Genomic DNA, 15855 nt, shown 5'->3' on the forward strand with positions numbered 1-15855 from the left:
TGGAGGCCGTTGGATGTTGGTGGTATATTTTTGGAGATGTTGGGTTAATAATGTCACCAAATTATAGACGACAAAGGCGGTTCACGGACAGCCGGAAGCAGAGCGCCTGGCATGGCCATTCCCTGCACACGCCGATCCTCTTGGGTCTCTCCTTGGCAAACAGGAATTTTATCATTGGGACGTTTGACGCCACCGTGTACCACATGACCGTGGATGGCACCAAACTTGAGAAGCTCTTCGTGGAACCCAGGGACGCTGTCTATGCCGTCTCCTGCCACCCATACCAACCCCTCATCGCAGTCGGGAGTGTCTGCGGGATGATCAAGGTGTGGGACTTCGAGAAGAAGGTCTATCTGTTCAGCAGGACCTTCGAGAAGGGGCTTGGAGTCCAGTGTCTGACCTACAATCCCGAAGGTACTTGGACTCTCAGCAGGTTCCATGATACCCAGAGGGACTGTCCCCGCCTCACACACATAGCTGAGCCTTGGTGTCCTTCCCAAGCTGCCTCGCTTCCCAGTTTCCCTGTGGAGGGTCTCCCTTCTGCTCATTGCTCCAGACTTACCTTCAGAAAGAAGGGAGTCCCTTTTCCTTTACCGTTCTCGGACTTGTCATTTCAGGAGCCCTGCTTGGAGCTGGATTCACCGAGGGGACAGTTTATATTCTTGATGCGATGTCTTTAGAAAATGAAAGCCCGGAGCCCTTCAAATATTCCAAAAGCAGCGTGTCCCACTGCTGCTTCTCACACGACTCCAATTACATGGCGACAGCCGTGAGTAGCCCCCTCTGTTCAGTGCTCGAAGGCTCAGGGAGTCTGGGGACAGTGGGGTTACGTCCCAATCAAGCTGTGACCCAAAGGGGAGGGGGAAAGGTTGGCGAGGTAGAAGAACTTTTGCGGGCAGCAAGAGCAGGGCCTTAGAATGTTCAGACTTGGATTCTGCAGCCCCAGGGGCTGGCCGGCTGTTGTGTTTCTGGGACCCCTTCTCCATAGCCCATTCTTCATCCCTCTGATCATTTTGACAAGGAAGTCTCATCATTGATTGATCTCAATGTCCTTCCTCAGGGTTTTGGATTCTGTTCCATCCCTCTGTGACTAGGGCATGTGATCTCAGACAAATGGTTCTGACTGTCCCCTGGTCTGCCTTTCTGTCAGATGTGGCAGTGGGGGGGTGGCGGTAGTGATGAGAAAGGCCCTCATTAGTCCACCTCCCCCGGCATCCCACTCACATACAGCCTGGCCTCTGGCTTGTACTCGCAGTACTGGTAAGGGCCAGAGCTGTCCTGGCACCCGGCATGGACACCAGCACCCCCTGCAGGCTGCTCTCTGCCACTCTGCCCTGTTTGAGTGTATCTAGACAATGTAGGGAGGACAACAGCAGAAAGACTGGGGCTCTCTGCTTTCCATGGGGAACTGCGTAAGAACATGGAGAGTGAGTCTGATGTCATACCTCCTCCCCTTCTGCCTTGATCTATGACCCAGTAGCCTTAGTCTCCCAGCCTGCAGAATGGGCAGGCATCACTACGTATTCTGCTGTGCTAAGATTTGTCTGGAGAACGTATCCCGAAGGCAAATGAGTCTGAAGACCACGAAGACGAGTCAGTCCTAGGTCCTAAAGTTAAGGGAACGACTTCTGCTCTTGCTCCCTTAGGACGTCAACTTCACTGTGGCCGTCTATATGGTGGTGGTCAAAAATGGACAAAGGGTCTGGGAGTATTTGGCAAGACTTCGCTCTCACCAAAACAGCATCCAAAGCCTCCTGTTCGGCGTCCACCTGGACAGCAATGAGCCCAGGCTGCTGAGCCTTGGGAAAGACAGATTCTTGGTGAGCTTTTCTGCTTGGCTTGCCTGATTGATCACCAGCACGGTCCTCCTTCCCACCCTCCCCTCCCCCAACTCGTTCCATCCCTGGCATCTTGTGTAGACCCCATCTATATAACACGTGGGAAAAAATGATTACAGGGTGACGTCTCACAGACTTTTTTTCCACATTGGCATCTCTGAGGTGATACCTCACGTGGCCCAAGTCTGGGAGCGGTGGTTTTTGCCACTCCATCTCTCCAGGAAGCTGAAGCAGGAACTCAGGGCAGGAACCTGGAGGCAGGCACTGAAGCAGAGCGCATGGAGAAGCGCTATCTGCTGGCTTGCTTTCCATAGCGGCTTGCTCAGCTACTTTCTCATACAGCCCAGGCCTCCTTGCCCCGGGGTTGCCTCAGGCCAATCTGATGGAGACAATTCCTCCGGGAGGTTCCCTCTCTGCTATTTTGTATGAAGTTGACAAAGGCTAAGCAGAGCAGTAGGGCAATAGGCGATGTTATCAAACTAAGGAAATCAGAAGCACTCATCCTGTCCCCCCACCGACCAGCAACCTCCCCCCTTGCCTCCCCTCCCCCTTCCTGCTTTCTTCCACCCAGTCTTCTTCTTGTTCTTTTCTCCGTGCCTGCCTGTGCCTTGTCTGTACTAACAGGCTGGTTTGAGCAGGCTGCTAATCAGGAACCATCAAGTGCTGAGATTTAGGTTGAATTAGTTCCGAAGGTAACGGGCAGAAGTTAATTGTCAGAGTTCAGGTTTGGGGTTGGTTGGGTTTAGACTTAAGTTTTTCCTCCACCACATCATGTCCGTGTGTCCCTAGGCAGGCTACCCTTAACATCTGTGACGCCTGTTCATGGCCTGCGTGCCCGTGACAGACGGCACTGCCGAGAATTGGGATCCATAGGCATGATGGTTTAGGGTGCTGAGCCCACCATGCTGGTTACCATGAGTGTTCAGTGAAGGTAACACACAGATCTAGAGTCAGAGGACTTCCCTTAGAGGCTGACACCCAGAGCTTGAAGCTTTTCAGCCAAGCTTGTCCTCCAGTTGGCTCCTCGTGTGTCCACGTGCTCCTCAGATCGAGTACAATCTTGTCAAGAGCTGCAAAGACCACCTGGATGTCCTGGACGTTCACCGGACAGACCAGGGCAACTACCCGACCTGCATGATCTGGTACCCGCCGCTCACCAAGGAACTCTTCCTGCTCATCTGCAACAGCGGCTACAAAGTGAAGCTCTTCAATGCCACCACGAAGATGTGCAGGTGAGTGCCAGGGCATCCCGCCAATGTGCTGGCTCCACCCGTTTCTCAGTCCCCAGCTGCTAAGAGCTTTGGGATAGCATCAAGCATCATCCTGCATCCTTCTCCGAGGGAGAGACTGAGTCGCAGATAACATAAGGCAAGGTGTATTCACCCAAGAGCACACAGCCAGGCCATGCCTGCAGAAGGGTGCCGACCTGGGGTTCTTGCTCTAAGGCAGGGACCAGGGAGGTGAGGGACAGGGAGCTTGGTGCCCATGTATCTCTGCAGAATCCAGAGCACTGGGTGCCATTGGCGTTCCAAACCTTTCTCATACAGGAAAGAAACCCAAGCCAACTATTTTTAACAAAACAGCCCAAGTATTTGATTTTTGTTGTTGTTTTGATTTTATTTTGAGAGAGAGTCTCACTCTGTAGTCCTGACCTCTGTGATCCATGACCTGGGATTACGGGTGTGTGTCCCCACACCCAGCAAACATGTCTGATTTAAAAAAAAAAAAAAACAGACTTATTATACATAAGTACACTGTAGCTGTCTTCAGACAGCACCAGAAGAGGGCGTCAGATCTCATTACAGATGGTTGTGAGCCACCATGTGGATGCTGGGATTTGAACTCAGGACCTCTGGAAGAGCAGTCAGTGCTCTTAACTGCTGAGCCCTCACTCCAGCCCATGTCTGACTCTTCTTTATGCTATTTCTCAAAGGAGTTTTAAGTCCAGCTGAACACATTCATTTATTTATCCATCCCTTACCTGGGCCAGGCAACGTGCCAGGTGGGGAAAGTCAGTCAGACAAAGCTCTCTCCTGGGACAGACACTTAAGTGATGGGGACAGCATTCTAGTAAGTAGGCAGGGGGTGGGTGGGTGTGACAGGTGCTGTGCATAAGGACTGGAAAGACAGTGTGTGGAGAGGGAGTTCCTGGGGGCAGAGGGACTGCTGCCTTCAAAGAGTGCCCAGCAGGTTGGGGGTGGAGCTTAGGGGTCAGAAGTGAGGAAAGTGGAAATGAGGCCAGCAGAATTGTAAAAGTGGGAGAGAGAGTGGAGACTGAGGCCTGAGGAGCCAGGAAAACGGGATGGACCCTGAGTGAGAGGACGAGGCGAGGGGTGTCGGGGAAGGAGAGATTGGAGATCTGTCAAATCCAAGGTGGGACAAGGCAGTGCAGATTGTACTGCACACAGAGAACCTGAATTGCACTCTTCATCTTGTGGAGGCCGAGGTGGAGGCAAAGGCAGAGGAGGTTAAAGCTCTGAGGCAGGAGACTGGAGGGAAAGAGGAGATGGAGGGTGCAGACCACACCCTTGGCATCCAGGCATCCATCTTTCCCACAGAGGTGTCCTGCTGTTGGGGGTGGATAGGATTTTCAGTCCCGTAACCCCCAGGTTTCCTTCACCTGGGACACTGATAATATGTGCTGTCCCTGGGACAGGACCACTTTGTCTTCAGCTGCAAAGACTTGTCCCTCTGAGGTCTAAGGAGGCTTCCTAAGCTCTGGAGAACCAGTTAAGACAGGCACTCAGCCTTTGGTACTTGCTCTGACTCTGCCCTCTACTAGGGATTGCACCATGGTCAGACCCTGTCAACCCTGTGGGGAGGGAGCCTCTCTTCCAGTGATTGGCTGCCAGTGGATATGGCTGGAAAAGAGTGGAGAAGAGGGAATGTGGGGGGAAAAAAGAAAGTAGCCTCAGCAGGAGAATGCTCAGGCTCAGAGGCTCTGAGGGAGCTCAGAGTTTTAACTGGTTGGTTGGTTTTAGCTCGCTTCTGAGACAGGGGACTTATTATGTAGCTGAGTCTCTGGAGTGCTAGGGATATAGGCATGTACCATCATAGCTGGCCACGATCATGCCTTCAGTCTCAGAGATTTCCAAAACTCCACCCCCTCACCCCCATCCCCAAGCTCTTTTCTGTTTGCTTTGATTTTGTGGGGTTTTGTTTTTGTTTTGTTTTTCCTTTGGAGTTGTCTCATTTTGTTGCTCAGGCTGGCTCTAAACTTACAGCAAGCCTCCTGCCTCAACCTCTCAAGGGTTGGGATTCCAAGCATGAACCATCTCCCTCCTGCCCACTCCCCGCAGACCAGCAACTGCTCTTTTCCAAGGAGGAGGAGGAGGAGGAGGAGGAAAATGACCACATCCTTACATCCAGGCGGAAGGTAGAATCTGGCACAGTGTTTAAAATCCCTGAGAACACATGGAGCTTCAGGAGGCTCTCCTTCCTCCCTCTTCAGGGGACACACTCTCCTGAGCAAAGGCCATCCAGGGAAAGCCCCAGTCAACCCCTAGGAACAGGATTCACAGGGTGGGAGATGCAGGCATGGCAGGTCTCAGGCTTCAAGCGCACGCCAACAGTTATTCACCAGCAAAGACAGACAGAGTCTGCATTGAGTCCTGTGCACATGTGTGTGTGTGTGTGTGTTTGTGTATGTAGTGTATGCATGTGTTTCTGTCTATTGATCATCCATCTGAGGTTAGCTCAAAACATCTTTTAAGAAAATAGTGGGGCTGGAGAGATGGCTCAATGGTGAAGAGCACTGGTTGCTCTTCCAGAGGACCTGAGTTCAAATCCCAGCACCCACAGGGTGGCTCATAACTGTAACTCCAGTTCTAGGGGCTCTGACACAGACAGATATATAGGCTAAACACCAATGCACATAAAATAAAAATATATAAATCACTTAAATAAAAATAAAACTATTAAAAAGAAAGAAAGTGGGCTGGAGAGATGGCTCAGCGGTTAAGAGCACTGGCTGCTCTTCCAGAGGTCCTGAGTTCAAATCCCAGCAAACCACATGGTGGCTCACAACCATCCATAATGAGATCTGATGCCCTCGTCAGAGGTGTCTGAAGACAGCTACTTACATATAATAAGTAAAGAAATACTTGAAAAGAAAAGAAAAGAAAAGAAAGAAAGAAAGTATACACAGCAAGAGGAAATGGCTCCTCAGGTAAAAAGTACTTGCTGCAGGAGCCTGACCATGGAGAACTGGCCCCTGAAGATTGCTCTTTGACCTCCACACACGCCACAGCAGGTATGCACCGTCCACTGCGCCACCCGCCCCATCACACACAGTAACAAAAACAAAATTAAAGATAGAGACTATCACTTGTAACTTTAATTTTTTTTTCAAATCCTATTTTTTTTTTTAGATTTATTTATTTATTATATGTAAGTACACTGTAGCTGTCATCAGACACTCCAGAAGAGGGCATCAGATCTTGTTACAGATGGTTGTGAGCCACCATGTGGTTGCTGGGATTTGAACTCCTGACCTTTGGAAGAGTAGTCGGGTGCTCTTACCCACTGAGCCATCTCACCAGCCCTCAAATCCTATTTTTAATGATGGTTCTTAAATGTTTTAATCTCCCTTGTAGCCCACCACTCACCAGAGGTGATGGAAAAGAAAGGATACGGGGGAAGTGGACCTGTTTAGAAAGGTTCTTTGCATCAACTCCCGTCTGCATTGTCTGGAAATCACAGTTCAGTTCACAGGTTAGCAGGCAGCGGCAGCTCAATCCACTCGGAAACATCTCACAGATACACCAACAGTCCAGTTTGGTAGCAGCCGTGGTGACACGACCTAGCAGAGACAGCCAGGCCTCAGTCTAGGCTCGAGTCAGCAGGAGGGACGGACAGGAACACCAGGAGAAGTTCTTGGCCGTGCCTCTCTCAGGGAAGCGAAGATCAGCAAAGACGAGAGACCTGCAAGCATTGCCCTCTCCTAACCTCCACAGGTCTTGCCTCAGCATATGCATCTAATCAGCCAGAGTGCACAGAAGCAGCAAGAAACTGCAGTACATCACCAGATGTTTTTTGGTGCGTTTCTCTCTATGGAGTCCTGACAAATGCAGCTCAACTATGCAGTGTAAGGTGGACCAATACCTGAGTGTTGTTAGCAAAGAGTCCTTCAGTGTCCTTTCACATGCTTGCTTTAGCAGAATATCCTCTCTCCTGGGTCTGCTTCAGGGAAACGTTCCTTCACGAGTTGGCCTGAGCCCTTCACACCTGTGTCCACTTTAACGAAATGTTCCTTCACGTGTTTGCCCCAGCAAAACGCCACCCGACAGATTTTCCAAAGAACCGTTGTGTTTCCATTTCAATCAGTTCCCAGCGCCTTGGCTAAACTTGAGTACAGAAAATAACTTAGGAAGGTTAGCAGTTAAGTTCATAAAGCACTCTAATGAAGGGCATAGATAGCACCGTGTAACCACCACCTCTTCCCACAGCTCTAGAACGCTCCTCTCCTTCCAAAATAAGAGCCCCTCGCTTACAGCATCTCTTAGGTTGGAGAAATAATAAGTCTGGTTACGACTCTTCTACTGGGGAGGAGTTGCCCTCTTGTGATGAAGCCAACGTGCATTTTAGAATGTTTGAGAGGATCTAGAAAGGTAGCTTTCCATGGCCACAGAAGACCAGCGACCACAGGAGCAGGTGCTCAGCAGCCTCTCTGCAAGATGCAGAGGAAAGCAAGACATCATTTTCTACAAATGGGATTAGTAAAGACAAAAGTGATTGATGGTGCTGAGCGCTGGCAAGGGTGTGGGGAACCGGCTCGCCCGCCCAACCACTGTTTGGGGGGGGGGTGTAAATTGGCATAACCTTTGGGGAAAGCAATTTGTCACCCTCTGTTAAATTTTATATCCTCTGACTTCTAGGAATGAAGCCTGCGGAAGTGCCCTGCGCTTATGCCAAGGCATAAGTAAAAGGATCTCTTGTTGGGAAATATGTTTTGAAATGGAAGCAATCCAAAATGTCTGTTAATAGGGCATTGGTTAAGTGATGTCTTGTCAGTACACCAGAACACAATGGCGCTTTTAGCGAAGGGGGAAAACCAGCACGAGAAAGCTGTCTGTGCAGTAGCGTGGCAGCATCCCCACGATACAGGAAGAGATGAAGCAAATTGCTGCACGAGTATGAGTAGTTTAATTCTTTCTTTCTTATGAACTCCTCTGTATGTTACCTTTTGGTGAATCGTGCATACCAAACAGTCACCCATGCCTTCCTTGGGACAGGGGACAGCATTATAGAATGTGGATCTTATATTTTACATATATCTAAAGGTTTGAACCTTTTGTTTAAACAATGAATGTAAAATGCCTTTCTGTCAGAATGAAGAGATAGGAACTTTGTAAAATCAGTAGACAGGTTGACTATCACTGGCTGACAGCTACATGCGATGTGCCATGACCTCTTTGGAGCAGTTTTTTGTTTTAATTGTATTCACTAAGCTGTGCCCTGTTCAAGAAGCATCCATCATACCCAAAAGGGCTGGAGATTTGGCTCAGTTAGTAGAAAGCTTGCCTCCCTCCCATGTACAAAGTCCTGGGTTCAATCCCTACTACCTAATTACCCAGACATGCGTGCGTCTATTGCCTGCCCTTGGGAGGTAAGGGCAGGGAGGACCAATCTTTCAAAGGCTATCCTCAGCTACATAGTGAGTGAGTTCAAGCCAAAAAGCAAGAAACAAAAGACAAACTCTGGCTCCCATCAATAGATGTTCCCCAGTCAGGCCTCTCTGTGTCCCCGGAAGTCACTGGCCTGCTCCTGTCCACAGCACATCTATTCTGCACGTGGGAACACAACTTCATTCTCCTGGAGATTGATTCATACAGCACGTGACCTTTCTTGCCTGGCTTCTCTCGCTTAACATGTTCTTCAGACTCATCCACTTTGTGACATCAACCAGTGCCCTGTCACGGCTGAGTGTTGGTCCTATCCCGTCCATCTGTCCATCTGTCTATCTGCTGGTGGTGATAGACATTTGCATTGTGTCCATTTTGTAGGGGTGTGAGCATTGGGGTGTAGGATGTGATGAAGATGTGCATACGTATAATTTCCTGAACGGCCCTCCCATTGGCATTTCCGGGTCGTGGTAGTGACTCTAAGACTCCATAGTCCCTGCCCCCCACAACTTCCCCAGCTGGGGAAAAAGGTGCCAGTCTTTCCAAGCTTAGAGTTCTGTCCTCCTGCCTCTGCCCACTTGCCGACATGTGGACGGCCTCAGGAAAGGCTTTTGGTGATACACGGGGTACCTGGCAGGCGCTGTAGTGTCCCAAAGTGCTGAGTCTCCAACAGTCCAACAGCCCAGAAGAGAAAGCCCACCTTGCTCTACCTCAGTGTCTCTCTCAGTACCGTTGTTTATGCTCCTTAGACCCATGCTGCCGGCCTTCACCCATCTCTTCCTGACGCCCAGTTCTCCTGCCATCCAATGCTGTTCTTTCTGCCTCTGATCCATCACTCTGAATACAGCTGCCCACTCCTTTAGGAATACTTCGCTCCAGACCCTCCGTGCCGCCTGCGAACTTCACCTCACATCAGCTGTTCGTCTGTGGTCGCTGCCAGTCTGTGTCCTCAGTAGCAGGGCCCACAGTGTGCACATGTCTGCATCCTGACACCTTACCTCATGCCTGGCATGGGGAGGCGCTCTCACCAGACAGCTGGCGTGGCAGGATCCAGCACTGACATCCCGCAAAGGGACCTCACTTTAATGCTTCAGTCAAGCCACCCGAATTAGAGCAAGCTAAGCTGGCATGCACCTGCAGTTCCAGCTAGGTAGGGGGCTGAGGCAGGAGGCGCTCTTGAGCCTAGGAGTTTGAGGACAGCTTAGGTAAAATACCAAGATCCTTAAAAAAAAGTAGACATCCTAAATGATGGAAGGAGAGGACCACCTCCTGCAAGTTGTCACCTGACCTCCACCTGTGCACACCCCTACACATGAATACAAAGATGTAATAAGAAATCTTGAAGTCAAAGAGGCCCAACCAGCGTCAATACAACTTGATGCTCCTATGGTTCTGGCGACATGCACGTTACACAGACCTGTATTTAGGGATGTCGGCAACAGAGGGTGGCGTCTCATTCCAGTCTGTGGGCCTGACATCGAGGAATCTCACACATCCCGCCCAAGGCATTCGCAGACTTTTTTCTTGTCTGTTGTTCATAGACAATTCCTTAGGGCGCAATGGAGAGAGAGGAAGTCAGCACACTGCTATGCTCTTCACAGTCAGTAGTCCCCCCCCCCCCGCCCCCCCTCCAACCCTCTAGAGCATTTGCTGTTGGGATCCCAGGCCCCTTGTTTACAACGGCTGCTGGCAGCGCTTGAATGACAGGCTCTTAGGTAGGGATTAGCTGAGTGACAAGACAGGAAATTCAGAATCGCAGATACATAAGGAGTCTGGCGCGACGGTGCATGCCTGTCATCCCAGCACTCAGGGGGCTGAGGCAAGGAGGATTGCGAGTTCTAGGCCAGCCTGGACCTCACAGCAAACCTCCAAACAACAGCAAAAAGTATGGCAGTGTCAAGTCCAGCCTTAAAACATACACTGAAGCTTAAGGAATTTATACTCTCTTTTCTGCCCTATACAGAAAGACGCTCCTTGGACCGGCGTATGGGTCGCCTATTGAGCATGCGCAGGTGCTCCCCGTAAAATCCACGCTAGAGCTGCAGAAGCGATACTTGGTGTTCATTAACAAGGACAAGGTAGCAGCCCTCCCTCTTCTGCCCCTGCAAGATGGCTATGCACTGGGTCTAAAGAGCAGGACACCCCGGGGTCGGTGAGATCGCTGGACCAGTAGGGAGCTTACCGCCTATTCCGGCGACCTGAGTCAGAACCCTGGGACCCAGTAAGAGAAGAGACTGACTTGGGAAAGTTGTTTCCAAATGTGCACCCCTGTGGCACTAATGTCCCTTCCCTAATAAATGCATTTAATAATAGAACAGACAATAAGACCCATGGGCCCTTAGTTGTTCTGCTGCACAGAATTACCTCCATAGGGGTCGTTGACCATTCTGAAAATAGCCACAGATTAGTGAGAAAGGCTCTGGAAGGCGTTTCTTTTTGTTTTAATTTTGTGTGTGTGTGTGTGTGTGTTTGTAAGTGCGTATGTGCTACAATACGCATGTGAAGGTCAAAGGACAACTTTCAAGAGTCGGTTCTCTCCTACCCTGTGAGTCCCCCCTACCCCCCAGGGTGGAACTCAGTCAGGCGTGGTGGTGGTGGCAGCAAGTACCTTTACCCACTGAGCCATCTCACGGGCCCCTAGGAGATATTTCTGAGCTGAGTTTTCAAAGATTCCCAGTGACAATTCATGGCCCTCCAAAGGATGCTCTTCTTTCTTTTTATTGGCTGGGAAAAATCTAATTTGCATGGAAGTTATACAAAACAGTTGCATATATATACATATATACATGTATAGATATCTCAGATATCATATATATATCAGATATGTATATCATGTATATTGGATATGTATATCATATATATGTATATATATATATATATATACATATATATATATATATATATATATCCATGTTAAAGCCATCTCTGACAGATGGCCCCAGATGTGTGAATGTACAGGACCAGCGTCTGGAGGTAAAGCTTATTATCTGTCTCCACATGCCTTTCCAGGTTGGACTCCAGATCTTACCAGTTGACGGCAACCCCCACAAAACATGTGCTATCGTTTGCCACCCAAACGGGGTGGCTGGGATGGCCCTTTCCTATGATGGCCGCTTTGCCTTCACAGCCGGAGGCCAAGATCGCTCAGTGGTGCAGTGGAAAATTAACTTAGGGTACGTGAAGGGACATACCCTGGCCCCATAAGGAAATGTAGACTTGTGTGTGTGTGTGTTTGAATATGTACATATGCATGTCAGTTCCTGAGGCAGCCAGAAGAGGGCATTGGATCCCCTGGAGCTGGAGTTAATGTCATTGTGAGCCACCCACAGGGAACACTTTTAACTGCCTTTGCTCTGCCCCTTAGACCCTGTCTTTTCATTTGATTACAACAGACCGGTTTCAGAGTACCTGCTACATGCCCTGTGTTGTGCTAGGACTAAACAGTACCTGGCTCTCAGGATGCTTCCTGGTGACATAGGCTGCCGTGCAGTTTCCTGGGCCACACTCTAAATTTCCAGCTTGGGCGAGAATGTCCCTGGCTCTACCTGGCTCCACCTGGCTCCAGGAAGTGGTTCTCAGTATCTGCACATAGTCACCCTGACCAGAGAGACCAAGGCCACCCCCAGCATGGGCATTACAGGAACAGTCAGGATGACTCTGTTGCCTTCGGCTCCTCTGCCCGTCCCTGCCCTGAGAGGAGACCTGCTCTGCCTAATGTAAGGCTGGAACATTCTAAACTTGTAGATTGTCTTAGTCAGGGTTTCTATTCCTGTACAAAACATCACGACCAAGAAGCAAGTTGGGGAGGAAAGGGTTTATTGAGCTTACACTTTCCACATTGCTGTTCATCACTAAAGAAAGTCAGGACTGGAACTCTAGCAGGTCAGGAAGCAGGAGCTGATGCAGAGGCCATGGAGGGATGTTCCTTACTGGCTTGCTTCCCCTGCTTGCTCAGCCTGTTCTCTCATAGAACTCAAGACTACCAACCCAGGGATGGCACCACCCACAAGGGACCCTCCCCCCTTGATCTCTAATTGAGAAAATTCCTTACAGCTAGATATCATGGAGGCATTTCCTCACCTGAAGCTCCTTTCTCTGTGATAACTCCAGCCTGTGTCAAGTTCATACACACACACACACACACACACACACACACACAAACCCCAGCCAGAACATTAATATTAGAATAAAGAGGCTGGGCAGTGGTGGTGCACGCCTTTAATCCCGGCACTCGGGAGGCAGAGGCAGACGAATTTCTAAGTTCGAGGCCAGCCTGGTCTACAGAGTGAGTTCCAGGACAGCCAGGGCTACACAGAGAAACCCTGTCTCGAAAAACAAAACAAACAAACAAAAAGAATCAAGAATATTAGGGACCTTAATGTCAAAGAGATGAGGGTTTCAGTATAGCCTGGAGTCTCTGCTCTAGACTCTGGGCAGTTTTCTTAATATTTCTGATCCTTAGATTCTGTCTGTGAAGTGGGGGTAACAGCTTTTATAGGGTCCTGTACGGGTCCGACAGGTTTCCACATGCAAACACAGTGACCAATCTAGAGTTAAAAGCTGTGTAAACCAGGGCTGCCTTCCTCCCCTTTCTTCCCGAAAGGCACCCAAGCTGACCCTCTCATCCATTCAAACGCAGTGACAGGAACCACGGAAGAACAAACGAGTGGGCAGCGAGCTCACATTTCTCATGCCGCTGCCCACTTGAGCTTTTGGGTGGAGGGGAGCTGGGCAGACGGAAACTCCTCGGAGGCCCCTCCCTCAAGAAAGCAGCCTGACTCCCCGTCCCAGGAACGTCCGCCCCCCACCCCTGCCATCTGCCAAGCAGGCATCTTTCTCTTTATGGCAGATGTTAACGCTTTCCTTCTTACCCCGAACTTGGGTGAAAATAGCAGGCAAAAATCTGTTTTGGTGCTGTGGTGGCTTCAGATTGTAATCGCAACTCTGCCTTTTGCCTCTGCCACCCTGAGTGACTTGATAGACGGAGCTGGTGTGGGGGCCTCGGAAACTGGAGGTTAGCTCTCTACCCTGAAGCAGCTCCCCAACAGGCCCCCACATGAGCTCCTCCAGGTGTCACCCACTTGCCACCTGTAATCCTTGGGGCCTGTGGCACAGGGTGAGGGAGGTGAAGACCCCCCCCCCCAGCCTCCTCTTGTCCTCAATAACGTGGGATCTGGTAGGGATACCCAGTAGCTCCCCTGTGCTTGGCCAGAAGCCAGGCTTCTGAGAATTTCAATTTAAATCTGTTGTGGGGACAAAGGATCATTATGAACTAATTAGCGCTTTATTGCTGCTTCTGGTGACTTAATATGTTCAGCGTTTCACTAATGGAAAGAAATGTAAGAACACCAAATAAGTAAACACTACAGCCCTGCACCAGGGCCCAGGCTGTATCTCAGCCTGGTAGAGCGCTGGCCTAGCATGCGCCAAAGCTCGGGATTCTGCTCCTAATACCACATAGACTGGAGTGCTGGCTAGCTTTCTATCATCTTCACAAAAGTCATCCGAGAGGAGAGACGGCAGAAGGTTGGGCTGTCCTGGGGAGCTAAGTACATTTTATAGCCTTCCCTTAAGGATTCTTGGTGGTGACAGATTCCCATGTCACTTCTGGTCCTGATATACCCTGCTCTAGGACAGTCTGAACGTGGCTCTGTTATCCCTTGAGTCAGGACCAGGCCAGTTTTGGCCTGGAGGCCACAGGAAAGGAAGGGCTAGCTGATCACCTGATAGCCTCCTGTCAGAGATAAGAAGGAAAATGAAGACCTGGCCCGGCAGGAGATGGACCTCGGGCTCCTGTGGAAAAGAAATGCATCAGGCCCTCCGCTAGAACCACTAACCGGGCAGAGGACATTTTGTGGTTCTGCTGAGAGGGGTAGGGACATGTCAGAACCTTGTCAGCCCTTGGTGTGGATAGAGATGCACTTCTGGGCTCCGCCCTGGCCGTTGTACGCAGCCATCTTGACTCCGTCCTCACTGCCATTCTGGAGACAGTGCAATTCTTATCCCCACGTACAGGTCCCTAAACTTCCAAGGAGGTCTCTTGATGGCTCAAGTAAGGAAGTGGTTTCTGAGAAAAACCAAAGGCCCCATGGCAAATCCGTGTATTTAATTCTTATGATGGACCCGTATGACCCTACCCATTCTGCAGATGCAGAAACTGAGCAGAGGTGGGTATTTCTCGTGGTCACACAGCTTGCAAGCAGGAAGAGTGAGGCCTCACGTGCAGGCCCCTGTGATTCCTGGATACTTCAGTTCCCCACCATGGGTCTTCACTGAAGTGAGATCTAGTTCACTGAATTAGCAGAAATCCAGTGAGTAGGTTTGTTGTTGTTGTTGTTTTTAAACTGTAACTTTAGATGATTTGCCTTTTGTGTGAGGAAAAGTTGGTCAGTCTCATGCAAAAGTAGGTTTTCTTCCCATTCAAAGGGCCTATTTTTGGAAAATCTGACCCTGTGTTAGAGAGCAGAGGGTTATTTTTGTCTGCTTGGCATGGGTCCCCGTGATCTCCCGGGTTTTTCTGGAAGCAATTAGCACTGGCAATGCACCTGCCAGCCCTTTGGCACTGGTCGGCCGTGCTCAGCCTAAGAGGGTTGAGGTCTCAGGCTGGAGCCTCCCCCAGCCCCCAGTAGAGCTGTGGTCCCCAAAGATTACAGACAAATTGCCAGGGGCCTGCTGTGTCATAGGAACGAGAATATCACCATAATTAAGGTGGGTGCCCCGAACGGCTGCACTCCACACGTGAAATTGAATTTTCTGTCATAGGCTTTGTCGCCGCCGCCGTGGGACCTTCCTGGGCCAGTTGCAAAGACCCTGGTTGTACAGATGCGGTGGGTGTCCTTCCTAGGCCACCATCTGTGCGGCTCCAGCGACTTCACGCTTGAGTACTCTCTAATGGTGATGTTTTCCATTGTTCCAGGGCCCTGGAGGCTGCCGTTTCCCTTGGGGGTGAAGACTTGACCCCGTTCTATGGTCTGGTGTCTGGTGGCAGGGAAGGAAAATTCTACAGGGTAATTGTTATCCGAGGGAACATTTCCTGGGGGCGTCTAGTCAAGGCTGTAGAGCAAACCTTGGGGTCAACCCTCTCTGCTTTTCCACAAAGCTCCGACCCCACACTGAGCTCAGAATGAACTTTTTAGAAAAAAAACAAAAAACAAAAAACCCCAAAAACCCATCCCGTTCGTGGATGTGTGTGACTTCAGAGGGACTGTGCACTGTCTTCTGTTTCGTCTGACACAGGAGTTGGAGGACTATTTTTACTACTCTCAGATCCGCAGTCAAGGTATCGATACAATGGAGACCAGGCAGGTGTCGGAACATATTTGCCTGTCGGAGCTTCCTTTTGTCATGAGAGCGATCGGTTTTTACCCGTCAGAGGAGAAGGTGAGTAGAAACCG

The 15855-nt window shown here is 50.1% G+C and overlaps 1 protein-coding gene across 3 annotated transcripts in view; it reads left to right on the plus strand.

Moving 5' to 3' along the window:
* Wdr66 (WD repeat domain 66) overlaps window positions 1–15855 on the plus strand; it is a 75760-nt gene that overhangs the window by 35272 nt on the left and 24633 nt on the right. For all 3 annotated transcript variants that reach the window (XM_030254542.1, NM_001370840.1, XM_030254543.1), the window contains 8 exons: window positions 164–414; window positions 618–769; window positions 1647–1820; window positions 2886–3070; window positions 10425–10539; window positions 11471–11634; window positions 15378–15468; window positions 15698–15841. In XM_030254542.1, coding sequence (XP_030110402.1) covers window positions 164–414; window positions 618–769; window positions 1647–1820; window positions 2886–3070; window positions 10425–10539; window positions 11471–11634; window positions 15378–15468; window positions 15698–15841 — 1276 coding nt within the window. The remainder of the gene's footprint in view (window positions 1–163; window positions 415–617; window positions 770–1646; window positions 1821–2885; window positions 3071–10424; window positions 10540–11470; window positions 11635–15377; window positions 15469–15697; window positions 15842–15855) is intronic.

Source organism: Mus musculus, chromosome 5, assembly GCF_000001635.26.
Source record: "Mus musculus strain C57BL/6J chromosome 5, GRCm38.p6 C57BL/6J".
NCBI classification, from domain to species: domain Eukaryota; kingdom Metazoa; phylum Chordata; class Mammalia; order Rodentia; family Muridae; genus Mus; species Mus musculus.